Raw genomic sequence first — 26,090 nt, 5'->3', positions numbered from 1 at the left:
ATGGCTTCAGTTTTTTTAGCGAAACTGGCTGCAATTCTACTTACTCTCCAATAATTTTTACTCTCCCTCAGTCACTTTTGTGGTTTTCAGTGGCACCCACAGAGCTCTATCTGCAGTGGAATCTTTTAATTCATGTCATCCACTGATTCATTAGTTATATAGTGGCTTTTCCTCATTGGCCAACGTGTAAGGTTTTGTTGGGTTCCTGTCCAAATAGGGGTGTCCGGGAATGAGTAGACACGCCCTTCTACTACAGTGGGATGCTATCCTCCTCTTCATCAGCTGCCTGCATAAACTTTTATTGCTGGACAGATTCAACGCTGTTGGCAAGAACACTGGGATCCGGTGGGGGCCAACAAAATATGTACCATTTGAGACCAGATGCGCTCCTTCACTTACTGTGGCTTGTCTTGCCAGTGGGAGAAGACTTGTTGCCAGTTGTGAACTGGCCACAACTAGTTCTCTCATTATTTTTTAATGAAGGGTTTTCCCCCCTCCTGTAAGGATTGCTTGGTACCCCCTGACTGTTCAGCACTGTCTGGAGGAGTGCCCCAGTCTTGGGGATTTACGCCATCAGTACCCCTCTGAGCGCCAGGCGGGTGATGACACGAACTGTCTTCAGTCGAAGCCTGGGGAGGTTGTCTGTTGTATGAATGGGGAATACCTCACCTTTGTGGAGGCTGCTGGACTGCTTCATAAGATTTAGTATTTGATATTTTTTCTGCTTTTAGTGTTTAACTATTGTTTCGTGTGTGTTTTTAGTGATTTTAGTACTTTTATTATTTAATTACTGTATTACTGATGTCTTAGATTCTTGTCTCCTTTTATTCTTTTTTGTCGTCTGTTGCCTTCATGCCTTATGACCCTAGCAGTTGTGCTGCCATTTCTATTTTCTTTCTTTCTTTTAATCAGTGACTCAATGTTATATGTCAACCGGTCTAACAAAGAAGATAATCAGTAAAGAACCAATGTAAAGAATATAACGAAATACTCTGTGAACTACCATGGTGGTACTGCATCTTCTTTCATTTAAGCTTAAGTTACTCAGTGAGGACTTTGCACACGGTCTTAATTCTTCTGCTTACTTCAGGAAGAAATTAAAGCCAATTATGATGGAACAAAAAAGAGGGGTAGCGTTGGTATTTGGGTCAGTTGCTAATGGAGGTATGACCCTGAAAAGGATGAGAACCACTGCTCTACTGGAAAGAATGGTCCCAACTCTGCACCCATGAATGAACTTTGCATTCGTACTGATGGGGTGTTTTGCAACATTTGCTCCATCCATGTGACTTTTCAGCATTGTTGGAAATTATTTTATATTAAACAGGGGTCAACTTTGCATCATTCATTACTTTCTGGTCATTGTTAATGATAGTGATTTATTTGATAAAATTCCAACTTTTAAAACACTAATTGTAACTTGTAGTAGACATGGACTGCAATGGTTCTTATGTCTGATTCATTGGCATTGTTTTAAGTGCGACACATTCATCAACATGTAGTTAACCCTTACAACCGGACAACATTACGGTTTTCTTTTCAGATGGTACCCTAGTCTTTAGCAATCTGTTACTGCAACCGTAATTATAGTAGAAAATTCTAATTTCAAAGAGGAACTGTAATGTAAATGAATGTTGTAATCATAATCGTAATTTTAACTGTAGTTAAAAAAAATCAGGCTTGTATTTGTAATTTTAACTGATAGTAATAACTGTCATTGGTCCAGCCCTCCTTGTCTGTCTAGGTAGGGTAGTTTTTGATCAGTGTATATCTGGTGGATCATCCTGAAGGATATTTGGCTATAGTTGCTGGATGGCTGTGATGGCAGTGTGTTAATGCATGTGTTCAGGAATGTGGTGTAGAGTGGAGATGGTAGGTTGCTGAGATCCTCTGTGTAGTGTTGAGCAGTTGTTATCGTCTTGTTTCTTTGTTGAAGGGGGGGGGGAGGTATTGGAATATGATGAACAAATGTGATGGGGGAAGGGCCTAGGACTGAAGTAATGAACTGTGTGCTTGTCATATTCATGTGTTCACCGATTAGAATTATTATTGTTTCTTGATGATTGTGATATATATTCATGGTCTTCGTGTATCTAATTATTATTATGGCTTTCTTTTTTATTTCTAGCTTATCCATGTTTTTTCTTGTTAATGTCTCGTCTCAAACTGAGACACAATAAGTCACAGTTGTTCAAATGAATTGTTTATAGACAGTGTACAAGGATTCTTTCTGCTGTCAAAAAGCAGTGGCTGTGAGTGTCTTCTAGGTCGAGTTTCCGGGGTACTTTTACACGAATGTTACTCGTATGATAGGAAAAGTTCATGTGTGAGTTTAGAATAAGTCTTATATTTTTTAGTGTCTCCAGCTGGATTGGTTAATTTAGGCCGCTTTCACACGAGGCCACCAGTGGCCGCAATTAGTTGCCTCCCATAGTTTTCAATGGAGCCTTTCATACGAGTCCACTGCGGTTGCCCTGCCAGCAACCAGCTCCCGGCGGTGGCTTGCTCGCGCAACTAGTGTCCGCCACTGGCGGTTGCTGCCACTCGCTGTAAAGCATTTTTTCAAATTGGAGCTTTCATACGGCTACACTAGTTGCCGGCCCCTTCACACTGGGCCACCAGTGGCGGCCACTGGTGGCCTCGTGTGAAAGCGGCCTTAAAGATCGCAGGGATAACATTATATCATCTAGCATCTTACACTGAAAATAAATACTTCAGAAAGAAGCATAAGGCGAGAAGAAAATAGTTTACCCGAATTATTTCTCAACTTTCCTTTCTTTGTTTAATGATTTAATATATTCTATATCTTATTTTTTCATTTTGCTGCAAGTTTATATGTAATAGTACATTTAATTGAAAAAGCCAATATCAATTCATAACAATAGGTTTTATTAGTACTGGAACCAAACTGAAACGAAGTCTATATCAAAGTTTCCATTTTTATTATATTTTTTATGTCGCACGAAAAATGTATTTAAACAATTCCAGCGAAACTTGGAGGAATTAGTGGTTATTCCACCATAAGCAATATTTAAACAAAGGAAATATTATTCAATGCAGGAGCTTCAGGCCACTCAGTCAGTGCCATTGTCGTGGTAAATGGTAGAGTGATTATGTATGGTGTTGTATGGTGTACTGTGATTTGGCTTACTAAAGTCTTTATAATATCAATGGAACTGATACCCCTCACACTGAAAATCGTTAGAGACTAATGAACACAGCCGCTCCAGGAGATTCTCCATAAAAAGAAAAAAAAAAAAAAAACGTGCATTATGGTATGATAATTAATTTCTTTGTAAGTGCACTCATGTCCCAGTAATTCAGGAAGATGGTGGAAGGAGTGGTCGTTACTGGGCAGCGACAGAAGTGACAAGTTATTATAGAAAGTTCTCCCCTCACAGAGGTCACAGACATAATACAAAAAGTTATCCATGAAAAGAATAATAAAAATCAGTTTAACCTGTTTCTCCCGCATGATAAAAGACGGGAATGCCGGCTGCTGATATCTTAAGAAGAGGCTCCAGCAGGTTCTTGAGAGGCTCACCCTTACTTTCCTGACCCACGATGTCGAACCCAGCTATTAGATCCGGAAACAATGCCCTTAGCTCCTTCATTAGTTGGAAGTATTCTTCCACGGTGGCATTATCAACTCTGAGGATAAAATCCATGTTAGTGTTTCATTACTTTTGGAAGTATGTTGGTCTGAAGGCATTATTTATTGGTTATATCAATTAACCCACCATCTCCTCGTTATCTGCTTCTTTTGGCATAGGGCCAACCAGTGTTAATTATAGTCGCGGCGCACGACTCTGAGGTTGTCATTATCGTACCCTGGCAACCTACACGAACATATTATACACGAATGACATGCATCTCATATTATACACGAAATCAGACGCATTTCTGAATGATAGGTTGCCAGCGCACGATAACAACAACCTCAGAGTCGCGCGCCGCGACTATAGTACGTTATTTATATAGACGGTTTTAATAATGAAAGGACGATATATTATACCCAGGGTTCACAACCTGTGGGTCGTGACCCCCCAAGGGTCGTGAGATAACATGATGATATAAAAAAACAAACAAAATGTGAACATGTTACAGTATTATGTGCTTCTGTCTGGGGGGGAGGGGAAGGGGGTTAGCCTTATAATATGATATATGTAGCCACTCTAAAACAGTGAATGTGTAAAGCATTTTTTAAAAGCAGCATTAAATAATGTACTAAATGCTTCACGAATTGTTGCAGATGTGGACGGCATTTGGGATATAGGATGAAAAATGCATGCCAAATCTGTTGAAAAATCACTGTTGCATGTAAGAAACGTCAAACAACACGTACCGTAATACAGAGGTTACTAAGCCTGTATTTGCAATTTTCGTTACATCTTGTGCATGCTTACCATTGAAGTATATGGTAAATTTTGAAGGAAGTTGAGATTGTTTGTTAGAAAATATAAAACTGGAATATTTACTCATCACCGTTTTAACCTTTCGTGGTTATGGGTGCGGTGGAAATTTCATGCACTCATTACCGGTTGACGTAGGCTGCATCTGCGCACATTTCAACCGCTCATTACCATTCAATGCCGGTTGCGTTGAATCACAAAATGATTTTGCGTCCATTTCTGGGCAAGAATAAAGCACTACTTGCGTCCCCGTGTATTCCTCTGCCACACTCAACCCACCCAGCACTCAGCCTCGCCCCACTGTGGCAGTGTGGCCCCAGTCAGTGTGCTACAAGCCTTGCTCGAGTGTAAGATAATTTCTTTTCGCACTGAGTAAAATCGGCCATAACTGACCTACAGTAATTCTTTATACACTAAAATGTAACCATATAAATTCACTATTACTTTTTTCTCAGTAACATTTACCATAAAAATTATATTTCTATGAGAAAAAAACTGGAAAGAAAATTAAGGCATAATTTATGTTCGGCTGCTCTTTTTTGCAACACCATAAGCAAGTACATTTATTCAGGATTACGGTGGAAAAATTACGATTATCGAAGCTAAATAAGGGTGTGAGGATTAACTGTTTATGAACTATCGAGTGCGCGAGAATAGCTTGGTGACAAGGGAGGTCTCTGCGTGTGGTTTAGGGTGCCCAGGACTGTGTCCCAAATACTCGCTCGCGGTTGGAAGCAGCCTGCGTCGATTGGTAATGAGAGGATTCATTATAATGCATGTTTTCAATTTCCTTTGCTAGAGTCCCAAGAGATAACTGATGAAACAGGTATGCATTCTATGAGTATGTCACAATGCCCAGGACCGAGATACTCATTCCTCCCCCCCCCCCTTCGTCCCTCACCATTTTATCCTGCCCATAACTCAAATACATCAGGACCTACTGGTGCCAAGCTTCATTGGAAACATGACTGGCATGCCAGACTTTCATGCGTTTTACTTAAAACTTTTACAATTTTGGAAATACCTTGTCTACGATTCATTTCTGATAAAAACTGGTGTCTGAATTTCAAGATCCGAAATTTTAACTGCATGTTTGGTATTAGACATAGCTATTTTGGTACCAATTTGGCGACATGTGGCATCTGTCCGCCGCAACGCAGCGAAGTGCGACACATGTCATCAAGTAACAGTTTTTAATAGCTGTCTGGACTGTGGATGTTCATTTTTCAATAGTTTTATCAGCAACAGTGGCTAATCTGTACTCTCATGAACAAAGATAAGAAAACAGACAACAAAAACTTATTTGAAACAATTGCCGACATTCCTTCAGAAAGACCTACTTTGAACGAAAATACAGGATGTGAGAAACGCAAGGGTGAGACCCACGCATCTGACCATACATTCTAACACTGGAAGTACCAGAAGGAATTTATACAGTACGGATTCATAGGCTGTGATATCAACGAGATGTGTCACCCCCAGTACGTTTAATGTTCAAAAAGAAACAAAAATGCAAACGAAAGACTTAATTCAGTGGAAATGAAAATGCATTTTCAAACCAAGCATTCCTCATGTACTGATAAACCAATAAACTTTTTCTGCCGAAAGGAAGAACAGCTGCGTGGTCAATAGCAAGTGTTTTCTCTACAAACCATAATCACTACTACAGGCTCAAAGCCTACATAACTGCACGGTCACAAAAGACTCACACAGTTGGAGAAACTCTGATCAAACCCACCGCAGTGGCTGTGAATCGGGCTTTGCATGGTGATAAAATGACTGTGAGCTTGAAACTGTCTCCCTGTCTAATGACACATTGTTCGACGTTTTAAGGACATCATAGATGACAATACGTGTCAGCTGACAAGGTGAAAGACGGGAAATATACTTTGCAGATGAACGAATCAATAGATATCTAAAATACTTCACAGTTGCATGTATTCATCAGGTACAGTTTTGATGGAATGCTTCACGAAGACATGCATTTTTTGCACTGCACTGGCGGGAACTTGCACAGGAAATGATATTTTCATAATGCTGGAGAACAAAGTACAAGAGAAGAAACTATCTTGGGACAAATGTGTTAACGTGTGCACAGCGGTGCACGGGCAGTGCTAGGTAAAAGGAAAGGACTAAGAGTAAAAATCTTAGGACGTAGCATCTCACTTTAAGTTTACGCAATGTCTTATTCAAAAAAAAAAAAAAAAAAAAACTATTAGTGGTAAAGCCCTCGTTCCAGAGTTACACAACATCCTTCAAGCTACCGTGAAAACAGTAAACTACATCAAATCGCGTCCCATGAACATCACGGTGTTCACAACACTTTGCAAGGAGCTGAGTTCAAATCATGAAGCCCTTCTGTTCCATACACAGGTCAGGTAGCTTTCCAGGGAGAAAGTTTTGAACTGCCTGTACGAGTTGCGATATGAGGTGGGTTTTTTTCCAAATCAATTTCGAGATGGACAGAATAGATAGATTATGGATCTCAACCCACTGACCATTTGACTGAACCTGACTAGCTATCAGATGTAGCCAATTTGTCTTGCATATCTGAAAAACGTAAGCTGCTTATCACCACGAGGATCAAACACAAACATCTTGTCCATATCTGATAAGGTCGACGCATTCACAAGGAAGCTAGAGCGATGTGCTGTGCGAGTAGATGTGAGTAGTGTGGACATTTTTCCAGAGCTGGAAGAATTGATGTAGGGGAGTAGACTGTGTGAGGCTAACATTTAAGAAATTATTACCATTCACCTTCGAGGCCTAGTGGACCACTTCAAGAGATACTTCCAGAAAGAGACAAATCCAGAAAAATGTGACTGGATACAACAACCGTTCACCGTCGCTGAGGATCAGTTATCATCAGACCAGCAGGACACACTGCTGGAGCTGTCCAGTGAAAGAACTTTGCGGACATAGTTTGCAATGACAACACTGGCCGAATTCTGGATTTTCTCGCATGGGAATATCCAGGATTATCCAAGGCTGCTTTTACTACTAATTGCTTTTGGACCGATATGTTTGTGAAACAGCATTTTCTGTACTACCATACATTAAAGCCAAATACCGGTCACGACTCGGTGTGCAGGAAGGTCTCAGAGTTGTTGTCTCCAGTATCAGACAGAGGATGGAGGTATTACTCGTATTTTCCAAAAAGCTGGCCCATTCATCTCACTAATGCCGGTAGGTTATTCACTGGTAATCGTACTTGTAAACTTGTCTGAGAGGACAAAGGATAATTTATCATTTTATAGCTACAACCCGAGATAGAAGGAATATACTGTATTGTGTATGTTTAGAGGATGAAGTGGTTGAAAGGGTGCAACAGGGAAGAAAGGTTGCTGGTTCCTTGAAAGCAGTGATAAGAAACAGGGAAGTGAGCATGGAACTGAAAAAGCTACTGCATGACAGTATTGTCATACCAACTCTAACGTATGGAAGCGAAGCTTGAACCTTGTTGGAGAGACACAAGTCAAGAGTGAGAGCAGTGGAAATGAGTTATTTGAGAGGAGCATGTGGAGTCACATGAACAGACTGACAAAAGTGGAAGTGAAGGAGCGTTGTTGTGTGGATGTGGATGTGGATGTGACAGAAGCATTAGGAGAAACACGCTGAGGTGGTTTGGACATGTGGAGAGGATGTAGAGTGAGAGACTGACGAGGAGAGTGTATGTGAGTGAGGTGGAGGGGGGGAGAGGGAGAGGGAGGCCAAGGATGAGATGGAAGGATGGAGTGGAGAGATACATGAGAGAGGGGTGTGTGAGCTGGGAGCAGGGCAATGAAATGGTGGGGGACAGGGCGACATGGAGGCGATTTGTTTGTGGCCACCCCTTACGGGATTAAGGCGTCTGGCAATAGATAGACAGTGTGTGTGTGTGTGTGTGTATGTGTGTGTGTGTGTATGTTGTTTGTTTGTGTGTGTGTGTGTGTGTGTGTGTGTGAGAGAGAGAGAGAGAGAGAGAGAGAGAGAGAGAGAGAGAGAGAGAGAAGAGAGAGAGAGAGAGAGAGAGAGAGAGAGAGAGAGAGAGACAGACAGACAGACAGAAAGACAGAGACATAGAGAGGGAGGGGGAGGGGGGGTTCGCACATCTTCCCAACATTATTTGTGGGGTCGTGGGCGAAAACGTTTGAGAACCACTGTATTCATACAGCGCGCCTTACTGTAATCGCTAAGTGTAGAATAATTATGTGGTTTTGGTTAAAAATTCTAATTATCTATGTATCTATCTATCTATAGATATAAATATGACAGTCATGTGTGGTGTCGCGAGGCTAGGAAGTAAGAAGGGAATTACATCTTGGTACGATGAGGAGGTTGGGAGAGCAGTTGAGAAAAAGACGATGAAGTGGCTAGTGTAGATATAGGTAAGGGTTTCAAGTAAAAGATGAAGAGAATACATTGAAAGTATGAGGCGTGCAAAGAGAGTAGGACGTAAATAATGGTCTTGAAAAATACATGCAAGGAACTCTAAAAATAGGAAGTTGTTCTGGAATGAGGCGTGAAATCATAGAAGTGGAAGTGTGGGGATGAAAGTAGAATAATTCAATTCAATGAAAGTACACCAAGGAAGACAAAGTAATAATATTTTGAAAGGCTGCTGAATGAGACTAATGAGAGCAGAGCAGCTGTAAAAATGACTGATACTGGCGGTGCACAGAAAAGAATCGTAGTGCCGGGAAATGTGATACTGGCAGAGGTGAAAAATGTTGTAATCAGCCTGGAAAACTGGGAGGTAGAAGGTGCTGATGAGGTGTCTGCAGGGATGATTAAATACAGTGAAGAGAGTGGAACAAAAGTTATTCTTTGAGATCTTTAGGAAAGCTTGAATGAATGAAAATCTACCAGTTGAGTGCAAAAAGCTGTGATTATAAACCTGTACAACATACATATGAGATAAGAGGATATAAGGTTTTGACTAAGTATTTGGGCTTGTCAACCCGATATGAAGTTGGCCAACAGTAGTATAAAAACGCCCATTAGTACGCATGCGTACTGATGGGTCATGCCCTCAAGCAGTCCCCCCCCCTCCTCCCCCTGCCATTACTATACTCGGTTCCACGGAGTCTGACGCACTGATTTTGCCAGCCGAGGACAGGTGGATTTGGTAACACTACGCGATGCACTCGGGCGGTGATTGCTTTTCCGTTGTGTTTGAATGTGCTCCAAACTGACTTTGTATTTCCTACCAAGGCACCTCATTGATTTGTTAAATGCCGGAATATATAGATACAAATTAAAGCAATGATATCATTAATGATAAGTATGTGCCTTCTAAATACTAAAGATAAATTTGAACGACAGAGATAACAAAAACTAAGTATAGTCGCAACTGGATGCATACGAACACAGTTAGCGACTGCGGCCGGAATTCAGACGTTCATAGCGAGGTGGTTCCGAGGTCCTGTAAGGGCTTGAATGTTTTTCCCACCACTACTACACAGTGTCACAGTCTACAGTCAACACCATGCCCTTCATTACCTCATCTGCTAATATACAACCTTACCCTAGATACTCTCAGCTTCTAATAATTATGATTTATGTGAGCACACACACACACACACACACACACACACACACACACACACACACACACACACACACACTTCACTGGGGTCAATACATGCTATTCTCAATACATATAGTATACTTAACATTTTCATTATCTTCATAGGTAACAGTAGCTTTAAATATTTGCATTTGTTTGTATTCCGAGTCAGATTAAGTAAAATTATTTCTTACATGAATAAGTTTGGTGTTGGATTTTCCAAAACATTTTCGTATCATGAGACAGACATACATACAGACAGACGGACACCCTATCCCTGGCCACCGTGCACCCTTTCCTCAAGCATGTATCTCTGTCCCCTCGACAGAGCCGGGAAAGTAATGGATTACATCACTGTAGAATGAATCGAAGTTTTGTTAATGGTGGAAGGAGAGTAAGATAAAAGGAAACCTCATGAGAAAATAACAGTTTAACTCTGCTGCCGTAATAAAACCGCGTGCAATGTGAACGAAATCAAACATAATGAAATGAATTTAAACAAATAAATCAGTCGCTGACTCTTGTCCGTATGCGTCCAGTCGCGACTTTACTTAGTTTTTGTTATCATTGTCGTTCAGGTTTATCTCTAGTATCATTAATGATAAGCACATACTTATCATTAATGATATCATTGCTTTAATTTGTATCTATATATTCCGGCATTTAACAAATCAATGAGTTGCCTTGGTAGGAAATACAAAGTCAATTTGGTGCACATTCCAACACAACGGAAAAACACCAATCACCGCCCGAGTGCATCGCGCAGTGTTACCAAAGCCACCTGTCCTCGGCTGGCAAAATCAGTGCGTCAGACTCCGTGAAACCGAGTATACGTGCGTAGTAATGGACATGCCCATTACTATGCGTGCGTAGTATTGGGCATACCCACAAGCAATCCCTACCCCCCCCCCAACAATTATTTGGCCATACACCCCCTGTCCAAATATACACAGGCTGAAGATGTTTTAATCACGAGAGCACACACGTCCATCCCGTAATGTAGCTATTTGGAAAATGTCCAAGGGACGGAGAGACCAAAGTGAGTGAGTGGCCTTGACCAACTTTCATACCCGGGTAGCTTTCACCTAGCAAAATTCTCTCTCTCTCTCTCTCTCTCTCTCTCTCTCTCTCTCTCCATTCTGTTTTATCCCTAATTTCTTCTTATCCTCTCTGTTACCACAGTCAAAATCAGTATAAATCTAGAAAAATAATTGAAGAAACTTAATAGTTAAGAGCAAGAACAGTGACCTCCATTTTGTGTGTGTGCATCTGTAAAAATCTGATCACATCTCCATAGGACCTATGGAGCATACAGCTGGCAACTGAGCAATCAGGATTTGTAAGGCCAGCGAGGAACTCTGGGGGTTCCCTTTCATCATGGTACGACTAGAGACCTTCTGTGATAAGTGTGGCAGCAAGATTAACATCAAAACCACCCATACCAGGTTTTGGGCGATTTGTCAACATATTCTTCCAACACTATCAAAGACAGTCCTGTTTACAAGGTGACTAATTATAAACACTGATGAGTCAGTACCCTACATACCTCTTATTGTTAATGGTTCAACATTATCAGGAAGAAGCCTTAAGGAAAAACACTGCTGTTCATGGGTGGGGTAGGGGGAACTTCAAAGCAGTTAAGACGACCCCATCTCCCTGGAAACACACCGACTAGTAGAGACGGTGTGGGTTCACCTACTAGCAGGAACGATGGGGCTATACCTTCTACTAACAGAGACGATGGGGCTACACTTCCTACTAGCAGAGACAACGGGGCTACACCTTCTACTAGCAGAGACGATGGCGCTACACCTTCATCATCTCTACCTACAGCAGTAAGCAGAAGACTATTTTTCTACTGCCTGCTACACGAAGTTAGATTTAGCCCACCAGGAGATTACATTCAGGACCCTCTAGTGTTCTTAACAGACTTTGCTCCATTTTTCATAATCATATTCAGAATGTAATGAGACAGATGCAAGCAGCATCTGTTGGCATATACCTAGTGCTGGTAGTTGTATTAAGATAGGAACCTGTTTTAGAGGAGGAAGATACAACCAGAACTCACTATATTCACACTCCACGAGTTTTCGTTACTCTCAGTACTATAGGACAAACACTGGAGGAGTTGAAATAGTGCATATCAAATCACATAGAAAATGTCCTTTCTGCTACTGAGGAAGTGGGTTCATATTAGACAACACCAAATACACTAACATTATAAAAAATGTCCTTCCTTAGTTTATGGATATGTATGTAGAATTCCTCACAAGAGTAAAAGGATGCAAGCAGATCTTTCATCCTCGACCTATGAGAGGAGTAAATAAAGATGCTTGCATAATACAGTGCTTGGCTGCTCACAAGATAGTTTCCGCCCATAATAAGTAGAGGAATATGCAGCGTCAAGTGAATTCATAGGAAAAATGTAGTACTTTGATAAAGTTTCCTAGAGGGAAAGAGATTTCTTGGTACTCCCTTGATCAGGCAGAATTTCAAAATCAGTTAAGTGTTAATATTAGTTTCAGAATCAGTACAGGTAAACATTCCTACGAATTGGCTATAGTCAGAATAGGGAGCAAGAAGTATGTGGACGAAGTTTATTTACTTCTAATAGACAACAAACACTGTTGTTTGATAAAAGATTTAAGAAATTTCTTTAGGTTTTGCTACATAAACGTCAATCTATGAGTCCCTTTTTCTGTGAAGTGTTTTTTCGGAATTTCCTGGGGAGGAGGAGGTTTCGCACTCCCAGTTTTACTTCACCCAACAAAAAGAAGTAGTTCCTGACCCAGATTCCACATTTAAATTTAAAAATTGGTGGAAAACAGTGTCCCATGATTTTGTGTGCTTCTACTGTATGATTTTGAAGGCCAACTGAAGGATGATGATATGGATCATTGTCAGTACACATTACGCTGTTGCATATGCCTATAGCATTGTGGATAAAGATGAAAATTTAGTAGATTCATACACATATGTTGCACCCGATGCAGCCACACATTTCATATATAAATGATGAGGAAAACTTCCAAAGGCAAACTGTGTGTCAATTACGTGAGTCAGCAATTGTTAGCGGTAGTGACAAACACAGACATCATCAGCACTTTAAGCAGTTTAACAATTATGTAGGGGCTCTGTGTAGGAATGTAATATGCAAATAAAAGATAACTCTAATAGACTAATTACCATTGCCCACAATATGAGTTATGATTTAGGATTAGTCAGGAAATGAACCAACATCTCCCCATTAACCTGCTTTGCAAACAGGCTCTTAAGCTTTTAAGGCTGATATTGGCAAGATGAGATTCATCGATAGTTATAGCTTTATGAGTGGGGGTCTTGCTGATTTGGCTAAGGTACACATTCAGTCTGGAAATTCTCTTAATTTCACTAAGGAAATACCCGAAGAAATGGATGAATCCTTAAAAGAAACGTTAATTTCTGGGAAGCAAGTATTTCCATGTGAATATCTTTTCGAGACTGATGAGCTTGAAGATCATAGTTTACCACCCATTGATGCATTTTACAGTTCATTAAAAGGAAGCTGCAGTACAGAGGAAGAGTATGATCGTACATCATATGTTTGGTCAGTGGCAGGTTGCTCTAGTCTGAAGTACTATCTCATGCTGTACCTTAAAGTAGACTGTGGTCTGCTAGCTGAAACGTTCACAAACTAACAACTTTGCAGCAACAACACCATTTAGATATAGTTAATTATGTTTCCCTCCTTTCATTCAGCTTCGACAGCTGGCTGAAATCTTCAAAAATAAAGTTCAACTCATCAGTGACAGGTCTTTGATTCACCTCACTCAGAATAACATCAGAGGTGGTTTCACTATGGTTGTTCGCCGCATCACAAGAGTTAATAACCAATTCACCAACCCTAATTTTGTCCCTACAATTCATATTTCAATTTTTTAAATTTATCACGACTTTAATTCACTCTATGCCTCCGTAATGACAGAATCACTTTCCACTGGTGATATAAAGAAGCTTAGTAACAGTGAGACGAAAACATTTCTTGATATGGGAATTGAAAGGCAACCTACTGAGAGTATGTTTGGGTGTGACACTCTGCCAGTGTCTGCAGAGGATGCTCAGTTAGCAGATGATTTTTCGCTGGCCTTAGAGCAAAAGGAAGGTAGAAAACATCCTAAATTTAATCAGAAACTTGAAACGTCACACTCAGCAAAGTACAACTATCTTATAGCTCTACCATTGCTGTAGTTATATATGAGTCATGGGATGAGATTAGTTAGAGTGATCTCACTGTTCATTTTTAGACAGGAACTATATTTAAAAGACCACATAGAACTAAACATTCAACTATGAAATAATGCGTCAACAAAAGACAAAATAGTCATATACAAGCTAATGTCAGATTTTATTCAATCTCCAGAGATATGCAACCAATACTAAAATTTGCTGAAGAAGGAAAGGATTTCTAAAGAGTGTTAGAAATCTTTTCTTCAGAAGGGTGATAGTCTTAAAAGAAAATCGAGTAATAACGATCTCTCAATCTCCAAAAATAGAACTGTCTCATCCTCAGTTTGTGGGATTTCAATTTCTTGATTTGGCCAAGGTGAAGATGTATCATTTTATGTATGATGTTCTCAAATCACAATGGGGAAAGAGTAAAAGCAGTGTACTCATATACAGACAGCTTTGTATTTTCACTAAAGTGTGATGATACATTCGGTGAAATGCAAAGGTATCCTCTTGTGGACTGGATGGATACATCTAATTTCAGCCCCCAACATTCTTTGTACAGCAGTGCATGTAAAGGACAGTTGGGTCTGTTAAAATGTGAGGTAGGGGGGAAACTGATAGTTGAAGAATGTTGTTTGAAGCCAAAATTATACGCAGTACTCTTGCAATTATATGCCGTACTCTTGCGATCAGTCGAGCAGTGCAATAATCCCAAGGTGGATGGAAAGTTGAAGACAGGGAGAGCTGGAGCTCCCGTTTCATTAGCCCTCGGGACTAGTTCCTGACCATCCTCCTTTGCTGAACTCCTTTGCATCCTCCTTTCAGTGTTTCAATAACACAGAGAGTAGGCCAGCATGCTCTCAAATACAACATTCTCTAACTGTCAGCACCAAACTACATGCACAGTACACACTACACTTCCTTTTCAAAATTAGAAAAGAACAATTGCGACAAATAACCAAGCCTCGGAGTCCCCGAGGGGGGGGGAACCATAAATGCCATCATCATCCGCCCCTCTCCCGCTGACGACTCTACGAGCTGCCTGGAACCATTGTCTGACTCACTTCTTCATTTCTGCAACATTCGCGACCTTTCCTCTAACTTTCGCTCTGTTGAACACCAGCTCCCTTCCTCGACTCGTAAACCTCACCTCCTCTTCCTGAGACTCAGCTGTCTGAGGCAGCTTATAGCAAAACCTTCTCTGTATCCTCCTACTTTCTCTATACTCATTTCAAAGCCAAAGGTGGCTGTTGTGTACGAGTATATGTATGCAACGACTTATCTTGGTGTCTTGTTCCTGAACTTGATTTTTCTGAATTCTATACTCTCTGGCTTCGGCTTTCCTGTCATTCTCTGACTAAATATATATGCGGTTTACTTATCCTCTAATTCTACTGACTATGAAAAATTCATCGACTGTCTTTCTTCTAAGATGGAATACATTCTATCCAGTTCTCCTTTCTCTGAAATCTCCATTCTAGGAGATTTCAATATTCACCACCACCTTTGGCTCTCCTCTCCTTTCACTTATCTACCAGGTGAACAAGCCTACATCTTTTCTATCCTTAATGACCTAGAGCAGCTTGTACAACACCTAACCCGTATCTCTGACCACCTTGGAGAGAGCTCCAACATACTTTACCTCTTCCTTACAACTAATCCAACTTCTTACACTATTAGTCTTTCCTCTCCATTGGGTTCCTCTGATCATAACCTTATTACCTTAACCTGTCCCATTGTTCCGGTACGGCCTGTGGACCCTCCAAAGAAACGACGATTGTGGCACTGAGGAGTTGCGGATTGGGAGGCCCTCAGGCAGTACCTCTTTGATTTTCCCTGGAATGATTATTGCTTCCATGGCCGAGAGCCATCTGAGTGTGCCTTGCGCATTATGGAGGTTATTCTCTTGGACATGGTAGCATACATTCCATTCTCATATCCTTTGACCATTGCAAGAAAGCCTTGGTTTAATCACGCTTGTCCTAATACTGTCCACAACAAGGAGAGAGCGTATAAAAGGTACCAGAGCCAACCCACCCCTGAATTACATCTTTTTATGTTTCTGCCCAGAACCATGCTAAGTCTATTCTTTGCTCTGCTAAAAATAATTTCATCTGTATTAAATGCTCTCAACTCTCCAACTCGAATTCTTCCAACTCCTTTTGGCACCTTGCCAAAAACCTTTCTAACAACTTTACCTCATCATCCTTCCCTCCTCTTTTTTGCTCTGATGGCTTTGTAGCTATTTCTTCTAATAATAATGCAGATCTCTTTACTCAAACTTTCTCCTCCAGTTCCACCGTACTTGATTTCTGGTGCCGTTTCTCCATCACTTCCCCCCTCTGACTTCCTCATGGCTGACATTAAAATTTCCTCAGCTGATGTATTTTCTGCCATCACTGGTCTCAATACTAACAAGGCATACGGCCTGATGGAGTCCCTCCGGTTGTGCTCAATAACTGTGCTTCTGTGCTTACACCATTCCTTGGTAAACTCTTGCCTTTGTCTGTCAACTTGTACCTTTCCTTCTTGCTGGAAGTTTGCTCTCATTCAGCCAGTCCCAAAGAAGGGTGACCATTTCCATCCCTCTAACTGTCGTCCAGTTGCTTTAACATCCTGTCTCAAAAGTTTTTGAGTCAATTATTAACAGAAAATTTTTAAAGTATCTTTCCTATCAGAACCTTTCTTATCATCATTATAGGTTCCGTCAGTGATGCTCCACTGGCGATCTTCTCACCTACTTTTCAGACTCCTGGTTATCCTCGTTTCAGGACTTTGGTGAAAGCTTTGCCATTGCACTTGACATCTCAAAGACTGTCGATCGAGTCTGGCATAAATCTTTAATTTCCAAACCGCCTTCTTACGGTTTCTCTCCTTCTGTCTGTGCCTTCATCTATAGTGTAGCTTCCTTTCTGGTCATTCTATAGCCACCGTTGTAGACGGCCATCGTTCTTCTCTTACAGCTGTCTTCTGTCTTGTCACCCACTCTCTTCCTTTTATTCATCAGTGACCTTCTAAGCTGTACCTCCAACCCTAACCACTCGTATGCTGATGATTCCACCCTTCACCTTTCCATTCAGTTCCCGCAACGTCCATCTCAGCAGATACTTGAACAAACAAGGGATGAGGCTATGGCACACCTAATGTCCGACTCGGCGCCTATCTCTGGGGAAAAAATAATCTTGTTGTTTTTAATGCATCAAAGTCTCATTTCTTACACCTATCAACCCGACAAAATCTTCCACAGGAGTACCCACTGATGTTTAACAATATCCAGCTGAATCCTGCATCATCCTTGAACATGGTTGGGGTTTCATTCAGTCGGGATTTATCTTGGAAAGATCATATTACATATCTTGTAAAATCTGCTTCCAAGAGATTGGGTGTGCTAAGCCGACTCCATACCTTCTTTACCCCTGCACATTTGTTGACTTTGTACACGGGTTTTAGTCGCCCCTGTGTGGAGTACAACTCTCTTCTGTTGGGAGGCTCCTCACTTACAGCTCCACTCAACAGGGTGGAGGCAAAGGCATCTCATCTTATTAACTCTCCTCCTCTTACTGGCCCCCTTCAACCTCTGTCTCTTCACTGCATTGTTGTATCTTTATCTCATTTCTGTCGCTACTTCAATGGCCACTGCTCCTCTGAACTTCTGCTTGCATTCCTCCGCCTCTACGACGAGCGCGTAGCACCCGCCTAGCAACAAACTCTCATCCCTTCTCTACCCAACTCTCTTGTGCAAGTTAACCAGATCTCACATTCCTTCATTTATGCAACAGGTCAGCTCTGGAAATGTCTCCCTCTGTCTGCATTTCCTACTTCCTATGATCTCCAGTCTTTCAAACGCAGTGTGTCCAGGCATCTCGAAATGAACACATCTTGAATTTGGCTCTCTTTTGTATTGTATTTTTTTTTCCTTGGAAGGAGCAGTTTACGGGCTCCTGGCCTTGGGTTCCTTCTTCCTTGCATAAAAAAAGAAATGATAACTGGTAAGGTAATTCCTCATTATGACAGAAAAGAAAACTTAAACATCAAGAATACAAGGCACTCTTCTGGGAACCAATAAGCTTCATTATTTTACAGCCACCAATATATCTAACCGCCAGGGGCAGATCACCGCACTATCAGTAAACGAGAAAGGGTTGAGTGAATTTGAAGATAAACGTTAGTATTTGTCCCCTACTCAGTCAGTCAGCTATGGTCATCCTTTGGGTAACACTAACAATGTTCAAGTAAATGCAGGGCAAGAAGAAGAAGGAGAAGAAGAAGAAGAAGAAGAAGAAGAAAGAGATGAGAAGGACCTTCCAACTCTGTGGGGGTCACGACTCATCCCAGTTACCCAACAGTATTTCCCACGCAAGCGATATCAGGGTCCAGTGTCTTATGACAAAGGAAAAAAAAATGTTGGAGGAAATATTTCTTAGATAGTGAAGCTGCTTCATGATCTATGTGGGTGTTTGTATCATTCGTTTTATAGATCATTTGTATGCAAATCCTTTATACTGAATATACTGTACTATATAATCTTTACGGATTTTTGAAAAATAAAGTGTCAGCAGTTTTCCTGTTTTGTTTATAAGAGGAGGACAGTTTAGTTTTCTATCAGTAAGTGTTTAAAAGCCATGGAGAACATCAGAATATACAGATATATTTCGTGATCCTGCCAGAATTATTGTGGCGGGGTTTTCAAACTCAGGAAAAACCGTACAGATATCTAAACTTATCAAATACTATGCAGAAAATTTTTCAAAAATATTTATCTGTGGTGTAAAGTTATCACCTTCTTCAAGATGAGCCAGGCACTGGTTATCAAGATTCTGTGCACAGAGATATAATAGACCCTTCAGTACACTCAAGTCCTCAAGAAAAATCACCACTCATTTTAGATTATTTGTATTTAAATGATATGCAAAGCCAGATTATAGCCGAAGCTTTCATCACGGGATGTCATTCAGACCTAAGTGTTGTATTAATATCTCAAAACCTTTTTATGGGAGGTTCCTTTTCTCGTGGCGTATCGCTTAATGCTACACATTTTTTTCTCCTAAGAATGCGTGACTTGGGTCAGGTGGAATGTTTAGCTCGTCAGATATTTGGTAAACAACATGTGCCAGATATTCCTGAAATATCCAGGCGAGCCGTTATCAATAAACTTTAAGGGTATTTATTAGTTATCTGTAGAAACTCTCCCACAACTGCAATTTAGGTCAAACGTTGTTGGAGAGCCTCCTTGTGAAGTCGTCCATTCCATACCTACTGAAATAAATAGCTTACTCGATAGATATACTATGATCCTACATCTGCATCCTTGAGTAGTATTGAAAAATTATATTGGGCTGCCAAAAAAATAAACACTCCAGTGACTAAAACAGATGTGAAGAGATTTTCAAAAGGTTCTAGAGTTTACACTCTGCATAAATTGCAAAGAAAAAGATTCCCCCGACGAAACACTGTGGCAACAGAACCCCGCATAATTCTGAAATGTGACATGGCTGATTTGAGGCACTTACAAAGGGAAAATAATGGCGTACAGTATTTACTGGTATGTGTAGATGTGTTCTCACGTTTCATGTTTGTCCATCCCATTCAACGAAAAACTGGATCTACTGTAACGAACGCCCTTTCAATCATATTAAGTTAACCAGAATCATTGGAGACTATTCACAGACAGGGGGACAGAATTTTAAAACAAAATGCTGGAACCTTACCTGAAGAGGAAGAATAATAATCTCACGGTTGCCTCAATTACAATCTAATTCCTTTGTCAGTGCAAAAAATACAATTAAAATTGGTAACTGGAATGTGAGAACGCTAAATCATGACGGTAAAATCGATGAGTTAGTGAAGGTTTTTCAAAATTACGGACTTGATATTTGTGCTCTGACAGAAACTAGATTAACTGGAGTCGATAAGTTGGATTTGGAGGATGGTATACGTTTATTGATATCTGGTCGACAGGACGGAATGCATTATCAGGGAGTAGGATTGTTGCTGGGTTGTAAGGCAAATAAGGCTTTATGTGAGTGGGATCCTATAGATGAGCGATTGTTATACGCACGGTTTAAATCAAATCATGGCAACATCAGTCTGTTTGTGTGTTATGCACCTACTAATGATGCACTCGATGAAAGGAAAGACACATTTTATGAAAAGTTGCAAGAAGGAGTAGGAAGGGTACCTAGACATGATGTTTTGATCTGCGTTGGAGACTTTAATGCAGTAATGGGCTGTTCAAATGAGGGATTTGAGGCATGTATGGGTAAGATGGGAGTTGGTAGTAGGATGAGTGAAAACGGAGTGAGGTTTGGAAGCTTCTGTCTAGCAAATGACTTAGTCATCGGGGGCACACTCTTTCAGCATTGCAATATACACAAGACAACTTGGGTGTCGCCGTGTGGAAAATATAAAAATCAGATTGATCACATCGCTATCGGTAGGAGGCATAGAAGTTCTCTGCTAGATGTTCATGTTAAACGGGGAGCGGATATTGGTGGTGACCATCAACTCAGCATTGCAAAAATAAGGTTTAAACTTAAAAATCAGAAGAAGGAAAAATCTGGTGTTGATAGATACGATATTGTTAAGCTTAGAAGGGAAGGAGAAGAAAAGGAGGAATTCAGATTAGAATGCAGAAATAGGTTTTTGGTGTTGGAAACGTTGGAAGAGGGGGAGAGAAGTGTAGATGAGATGTGGGAGGATGTGAACAAAGTTTTGCACGAGACTGCTGAATGTACGATTGGAAGGAGACATAGCTTCAGGAGAAAGAAATGGATATCAGAGGAAACGTGGGATATGATAAAAAAGAGAGGTGAGGCTAAATTGAGGAGTGAGATGCAATGCGTTGATGAACAAGAGATTGAATTAGCAAGAGCTGCGTACTGGAGTTTGAATTCAGAAGTAAGAAGGTTAGCTAGGAGAGATAAAAGAAGATGTGTGGATGAAAAGGTTGCAGAGACTGAAATCTTAATAAACAAAAATGATGGACAGAGTCAAAGAATAGCATATGAATCGATTAGAGAACTGAGTGGTAATGCAGGTAAACGCAAGGAAATACCAGTTAGAGACAGGGAAGGAAACTTATTGACCAAAGATGGAGATATTAAAAATAGATGGAAAGAGCATTTTGAGACAGTTCTTAATAGACCAATACCACCAGAAGAGGATATACCGTCTGCTCAGGAAGATTTAAATTTAGAAACAGGAGAGTTGAGGCTTGCAGAAGTGGAGAAAGCAGTAAAACAGTTAAAGAATAATAAGGCACCAGGGGAGGATGGTTTATTTCCGGAAATGTTTAAAGTGGAGGGGGATAGATTAATAATGATCTTGACCAAGCTATTCAATAAGATATGGGTGACGGGGTTACTACCATCAGTTTGGAAGAATGGTGTAATTGTTAAAGTTCCGAAGAAGGGAGACCTGAGTGAATGTGGTAATTGGAGGGGAATCTCTTTGTCACCGATAGCTTTGAAAGTTTTCAGTAGAGTGTTGTTAAATAGGTTGGAGCCAGTGGTTGAGGGTATTCTGAGGGATGAACAGGCTGGTTTTAGAAAGGGACGTGGTTGCAATGATCAGATCTTTATAGTTAGGCATTTGATGCAGCAAGTTAATGAAATGAGAGTGCCGTTAAGTCTTTGTTTTGTTGATTTTGAAAAGGCTTTTGATAGTGTTTCGAGAGAGACTATGGGGAAGATCATGAGACATTATGGAATACCAGAGGAGTTTGTGAGGGTCATTATGAACATGCATGAGGACACATTTTGTAAAGTGATGGTTGATGGTTGTCTGAGTGATTCGTTTGAAGTCAAGTCCGGAGTAATTCAAGGTGGTGTTCTATCGCCTTTACTATTTATATTGGTCATTGATTACATTATGAAACGCGTTGGAACAAAAACCGGTGCAGGTATACTTTGGGGAGAGAACAGGAAACTTTTGGATTTAGATTATGCAGATGATATAGTTTTGATTTGTGATGGGCCAGAAGAGATGCAGAGAGTGTTGGACTGTTTGGTGAGTGAAGGTCACAAGGTGGGTTTGGTTATTAATTGTGGAAAAACTGAAATAATCAATATGAATATGGAAAATGCGCAGGAATGTGTAATTGGAGGTATGGTTGTAAAGCAAGTTGATAGGTTTAAATATTTAGGTACTTATTTAGCCAAGGATGGTTCTTTGAACTTTGAATTCGAGGAAAGGTTAAAGAAGGCTAATCGGGCAATGGGAATGCTTAAAAATATTTGGAATAATAACAATTTCTCTGTGCATACAAAAATCAAACTTTATAAGGTAATGGTTAGGAGTATCTTAATTTATGGACACGAGTCTTGGTACAGCACAGTGACTATGGAAAATAAATTCTTGGTGTTTGAAAATAAAGCACTTAGAAGAATATTAGGAGTTAAGTGGTGGGAAAGGATACCAAATAGTAGAATTAGAGAAATAACGGGAGTGCAGCCGATCGATGAATATGTTAGATTCTCACGATGGAAGTGGCTAGGACATGTGTATAGGAGACAGGGAATAGTACGAGGTACACCAGGGTGGGTGGCACTTGGTAGGAGAGGTAGAGGAAGGCCAAAAGAGACGTGGGTGAGGACAATGAGACGGGAAGCTGGAGATGAGTGTTGGGGAGATCTTGAGGAGTTAGCACAAGATAGGATGTGGTGGTGTGAGTTCATCGAGGCCCTATGCATCCCCGAGGGTGCCACAGGAAATGATTGATTGATTGATTGATAGTGTTTACTCAAAAGAGACAATGGCTAGCCTCTGTGAGCGTGCCATAAGAACTCTGAAGCACAAAATATATCCATATTTAATTGCATTCAGCACTTTAAACTACCTACCCATACAGTGTACGCTGGTAAGCACACTTTCCCACCTCATCGAGGCTTCAGGGGCAAGACACCTAATGATATTCACAACCGAAAAGAGCCCAGAGACTGGTGATAGCACTTGACATTAATGTATAAAAAGCCTATCAAACGTAAAAAAAACAGTTAGTTTAAACTTGACTGTAAGGGACTTAGTATGAATAGCGATTTCGTTCAGGAGTAAGAGCTTTGCAAAAGGATTTATCATACAGAATACTGATGAGATATATCGCATTACTAAAATACACAGGAGTAAGTCAGGAATTTATACCTATGAGCTGGATGACTGGGGTGGAGAAACAATCAAGGGAATATTCTACAGAGAAGAAATAATCCCTACTTTAGCCCCAGAAACCTTCCCCATTGAAATATTAAAGAGACGGAAAGAAAGACGGCTCTTTGCAGTATTATATTCACTGGAAATCCTATCCTGATCGCTTTAATGAGTGGATAGATGCCTCGGAGATCCAGAAAACCATTGATTTCCCATCATCGTGAATGTATTCAGTTTCCGAAAGAAACCAAGCCAAACCTGAGGAGGAAATTAATTCCCAGGTGCCGCAAACCAGAGTTAGATTGCTTATCAGAGATATTTGCAAATTTCCTGAAGAAATACATAACAAGAGTTAGAAAGATATCAAGGAAACTTCGTCCACACCAGGCAATAATTCGAGAGATTGCTTTGAAACAGACACCTTTAAAAAGAAAAAAAAAAGGCAGATCCTTACCTCTACTACTGGAGGGTCTATTCTAAGCATCTTGCTACCCATAACCACTACTGTAGTAGGAAGTCTTCTTAAATAATGACACGAAGAATTCCGCCTAGTACCGAGGTCTCAAGCGGAAATCATCCTTTATACATCTGCCATTCAAAGACTCCAGGAAACTGCTTATCCTAAATCTTCCCAAGTCATTGCCCCCAGTCAGCCTTCAAATACAGAACCTCGTCACTCACTCAAGGACACAGTCAAAATGGTTTGCAAACCAGAAGTCCATCAGTAGGCTTTTGGTATCTTATCATATTTACGATAACATCCTTTAGTACACTGGGATGATATGGGTAATTTGATGTCTCCAATTCGCATCATTAATGATACAGATGTAACTCAGTAATGGTTAGCCCGAAACAACACGTTTGATTCAGGTAAAATAACTGACATACGAATTTTGGTGAAACTTGTAGATTGTCACGAGTCGGCTCGTGACATCATTTGGTGGGAAACCGCGAACTCTAGTGGAATCCCAGTGTTTATCGTTCAGTTTAACTACTACATATCCACCCAGTCGGGAGTGTTTTCAGAACAGTTTTTCACTGTGTCATAAATGATCGTCTTTGTGCGAGACATTAGCACTTCTGCTGAGCGATTTATTATGGGCGTGTTTCGCTCATTCTAGCCGTTAGCAATGCAGCTGGACACTTGCCTCTTTCCCACGATTTGAAGTCAATCAAGATTTGCATGCCGCGGAAGCAGGTTGTGTGTGGCAGTGTCCCTCTTCAGCAACGACACCCAGTTCCCGCCGCCGCGGTTGAATTCCAGAGGCTCAGAGTGTACAGTGTCCTTCCTCAGTAACGACACCCAGTCATCCGCTTTGTCCACTTTTCTGACCAGTATTTCTTTTCGTTTTCCTAGGCTTAAGAGTTAGCTTTTGAGTGAGCAAGTGAGTGCGATCTCCTTATTTTCAATTCATTTTGAAATGTAACATAAATTTCTTTGTAATCAATAAATTTAACAGTTCTTTTTCTCGAGCTTAATGTAATTTAAACTTGTGTTTCATTTTCCATATTAAGCTTATTCTAGTTGCAGCTCCTAGCTTGCATAAACGCTTTGCAATTCATAACTGGTACTTAGGCCAGTCCTTTTTATTAACTAAAATCCGTTATGCAACCAGGAGTTAATGCATCAGCAAGAATCTGTTTTCATTAATAGCATCAGTTATTGAATGTCAGGGGTGAAGTCACTTTCTCCAGAAGCTAACAGTACTAACAAACAGCAATTGTGAGGAATTAGTCTCTGCTGTGTACTGTTGAGAAAGTTCATAAATTCTCGTCCTTAGAGAATCGGCGAAGCAAGCCACAGAAAGTAATCATTGCTTGATTTTCACAAGACAATTCATTGTCCTGCTCTCAGTATTATTGAATATTGTTCTTTAATATTATTTATACTTTAAAAACCCCGTGACAATTGGCGACCTCATTCCAGGATATTAACTCCTAGCTCTAAAGCTATTCACGAGATAATACTCACTCACTCATACTTAGGTATTTATCATTAAAGTCTATAGGCACTATCTTACTGGTGATTATTAATTCATTTTTATTAATTTACATAATAGTTTTCACAGTCAGTTGTTTGTTTAATTTTCTTTCTTTACCAGTTTAATTAGATAAAACTGGTCACCACTAACCTGTGCCTATATTCTTTATTCTCGATTATTGACATCTTTCTCTGAAAAAATTGCAGTCAGTACTGAGTCGCTACTTTACTTAGATTGAGTTAGCATCATGTCTACCAGCATCTATGTACAGGAAGCCAAAGATATGGGGCTTACGGAGCTGGAGAAAATTAAGGACTTTGTCCTCTCTCGGTTTAATTACAAACAACAACGCGAGAATGATGCTCGTGAAGAGCATCGAATTCAGCGTGAGGAACGTGAAAAGGAGCAGGAATATGAGCGAGAACAGCGCGAACACGAGCGAGAACAGCGCGAACACGAGCAAAAACAATGCAAACTCGAGTTAGAACAACGCGAGAGAGAACGTCAACACGAATAAGAACAACGAGAGAGAGAACGTGAATTCGAGCGAGAACAACGAGAACAGGAATGTGTCGAGCGAGAAGCACGCGAAAAACATGAAATTGAAATGTTGAAGCTCAAGCGAGATTCCTTGGCTTCAGACACATCTGGTGCAGCTGGCCCAAGCTCCACGAGCGCTATCCCTGCACATATTATGGCGACCCCACACATTAAGCTTCCCCCATACAAGGAAGGCGAGCAACGAGCCATACATAGCTCGTTTTGAAGACATGGCTCAACTGTACCAGCTGGATGATG

The 26,090-nt window shown here is 40.6% G+C and overlaps 1 protein-coding gene across 1 annotated transcript in view; it reads right to left on the bottom strand.

The window, feature by feature from the left end:
- LOC145415228 (adenosine deaminase 2-like) overlaps positions 1-26,090 on the bottom strand; it is a 234,275-nt gene that overhangs the window by 97,183 nt on the left and 111,002 nt on the right. The window contains exon 9 of the mRNA XM_080284566.1: positions 3,461-3,651. Coding sequence (XP_080140692.1) covers positions 3,461-3,651 — 191 coding nt within the window. The remainder of the gene's footprint in view (positions 1-3,460; positions 3,652-26,090) is intronic.

Source organism: Coenobita brevimanus, chromosome 13, assembly GCF_032717465.1.
Source record: "Coenobita brevimanus isolate Jiangsu-jjx chromosome 13, ASM3271746v2, whole genome shotgun sequence".
NCBI lineage: Eukaryota > Metazoa > Arthropoda > Malacostraca > Decapoda > Coenobitidae > Coenobita > Coenobita brevimanus.
This window is presented reverse-complemented; position numbering and strand designations above follow the sequence as displayed.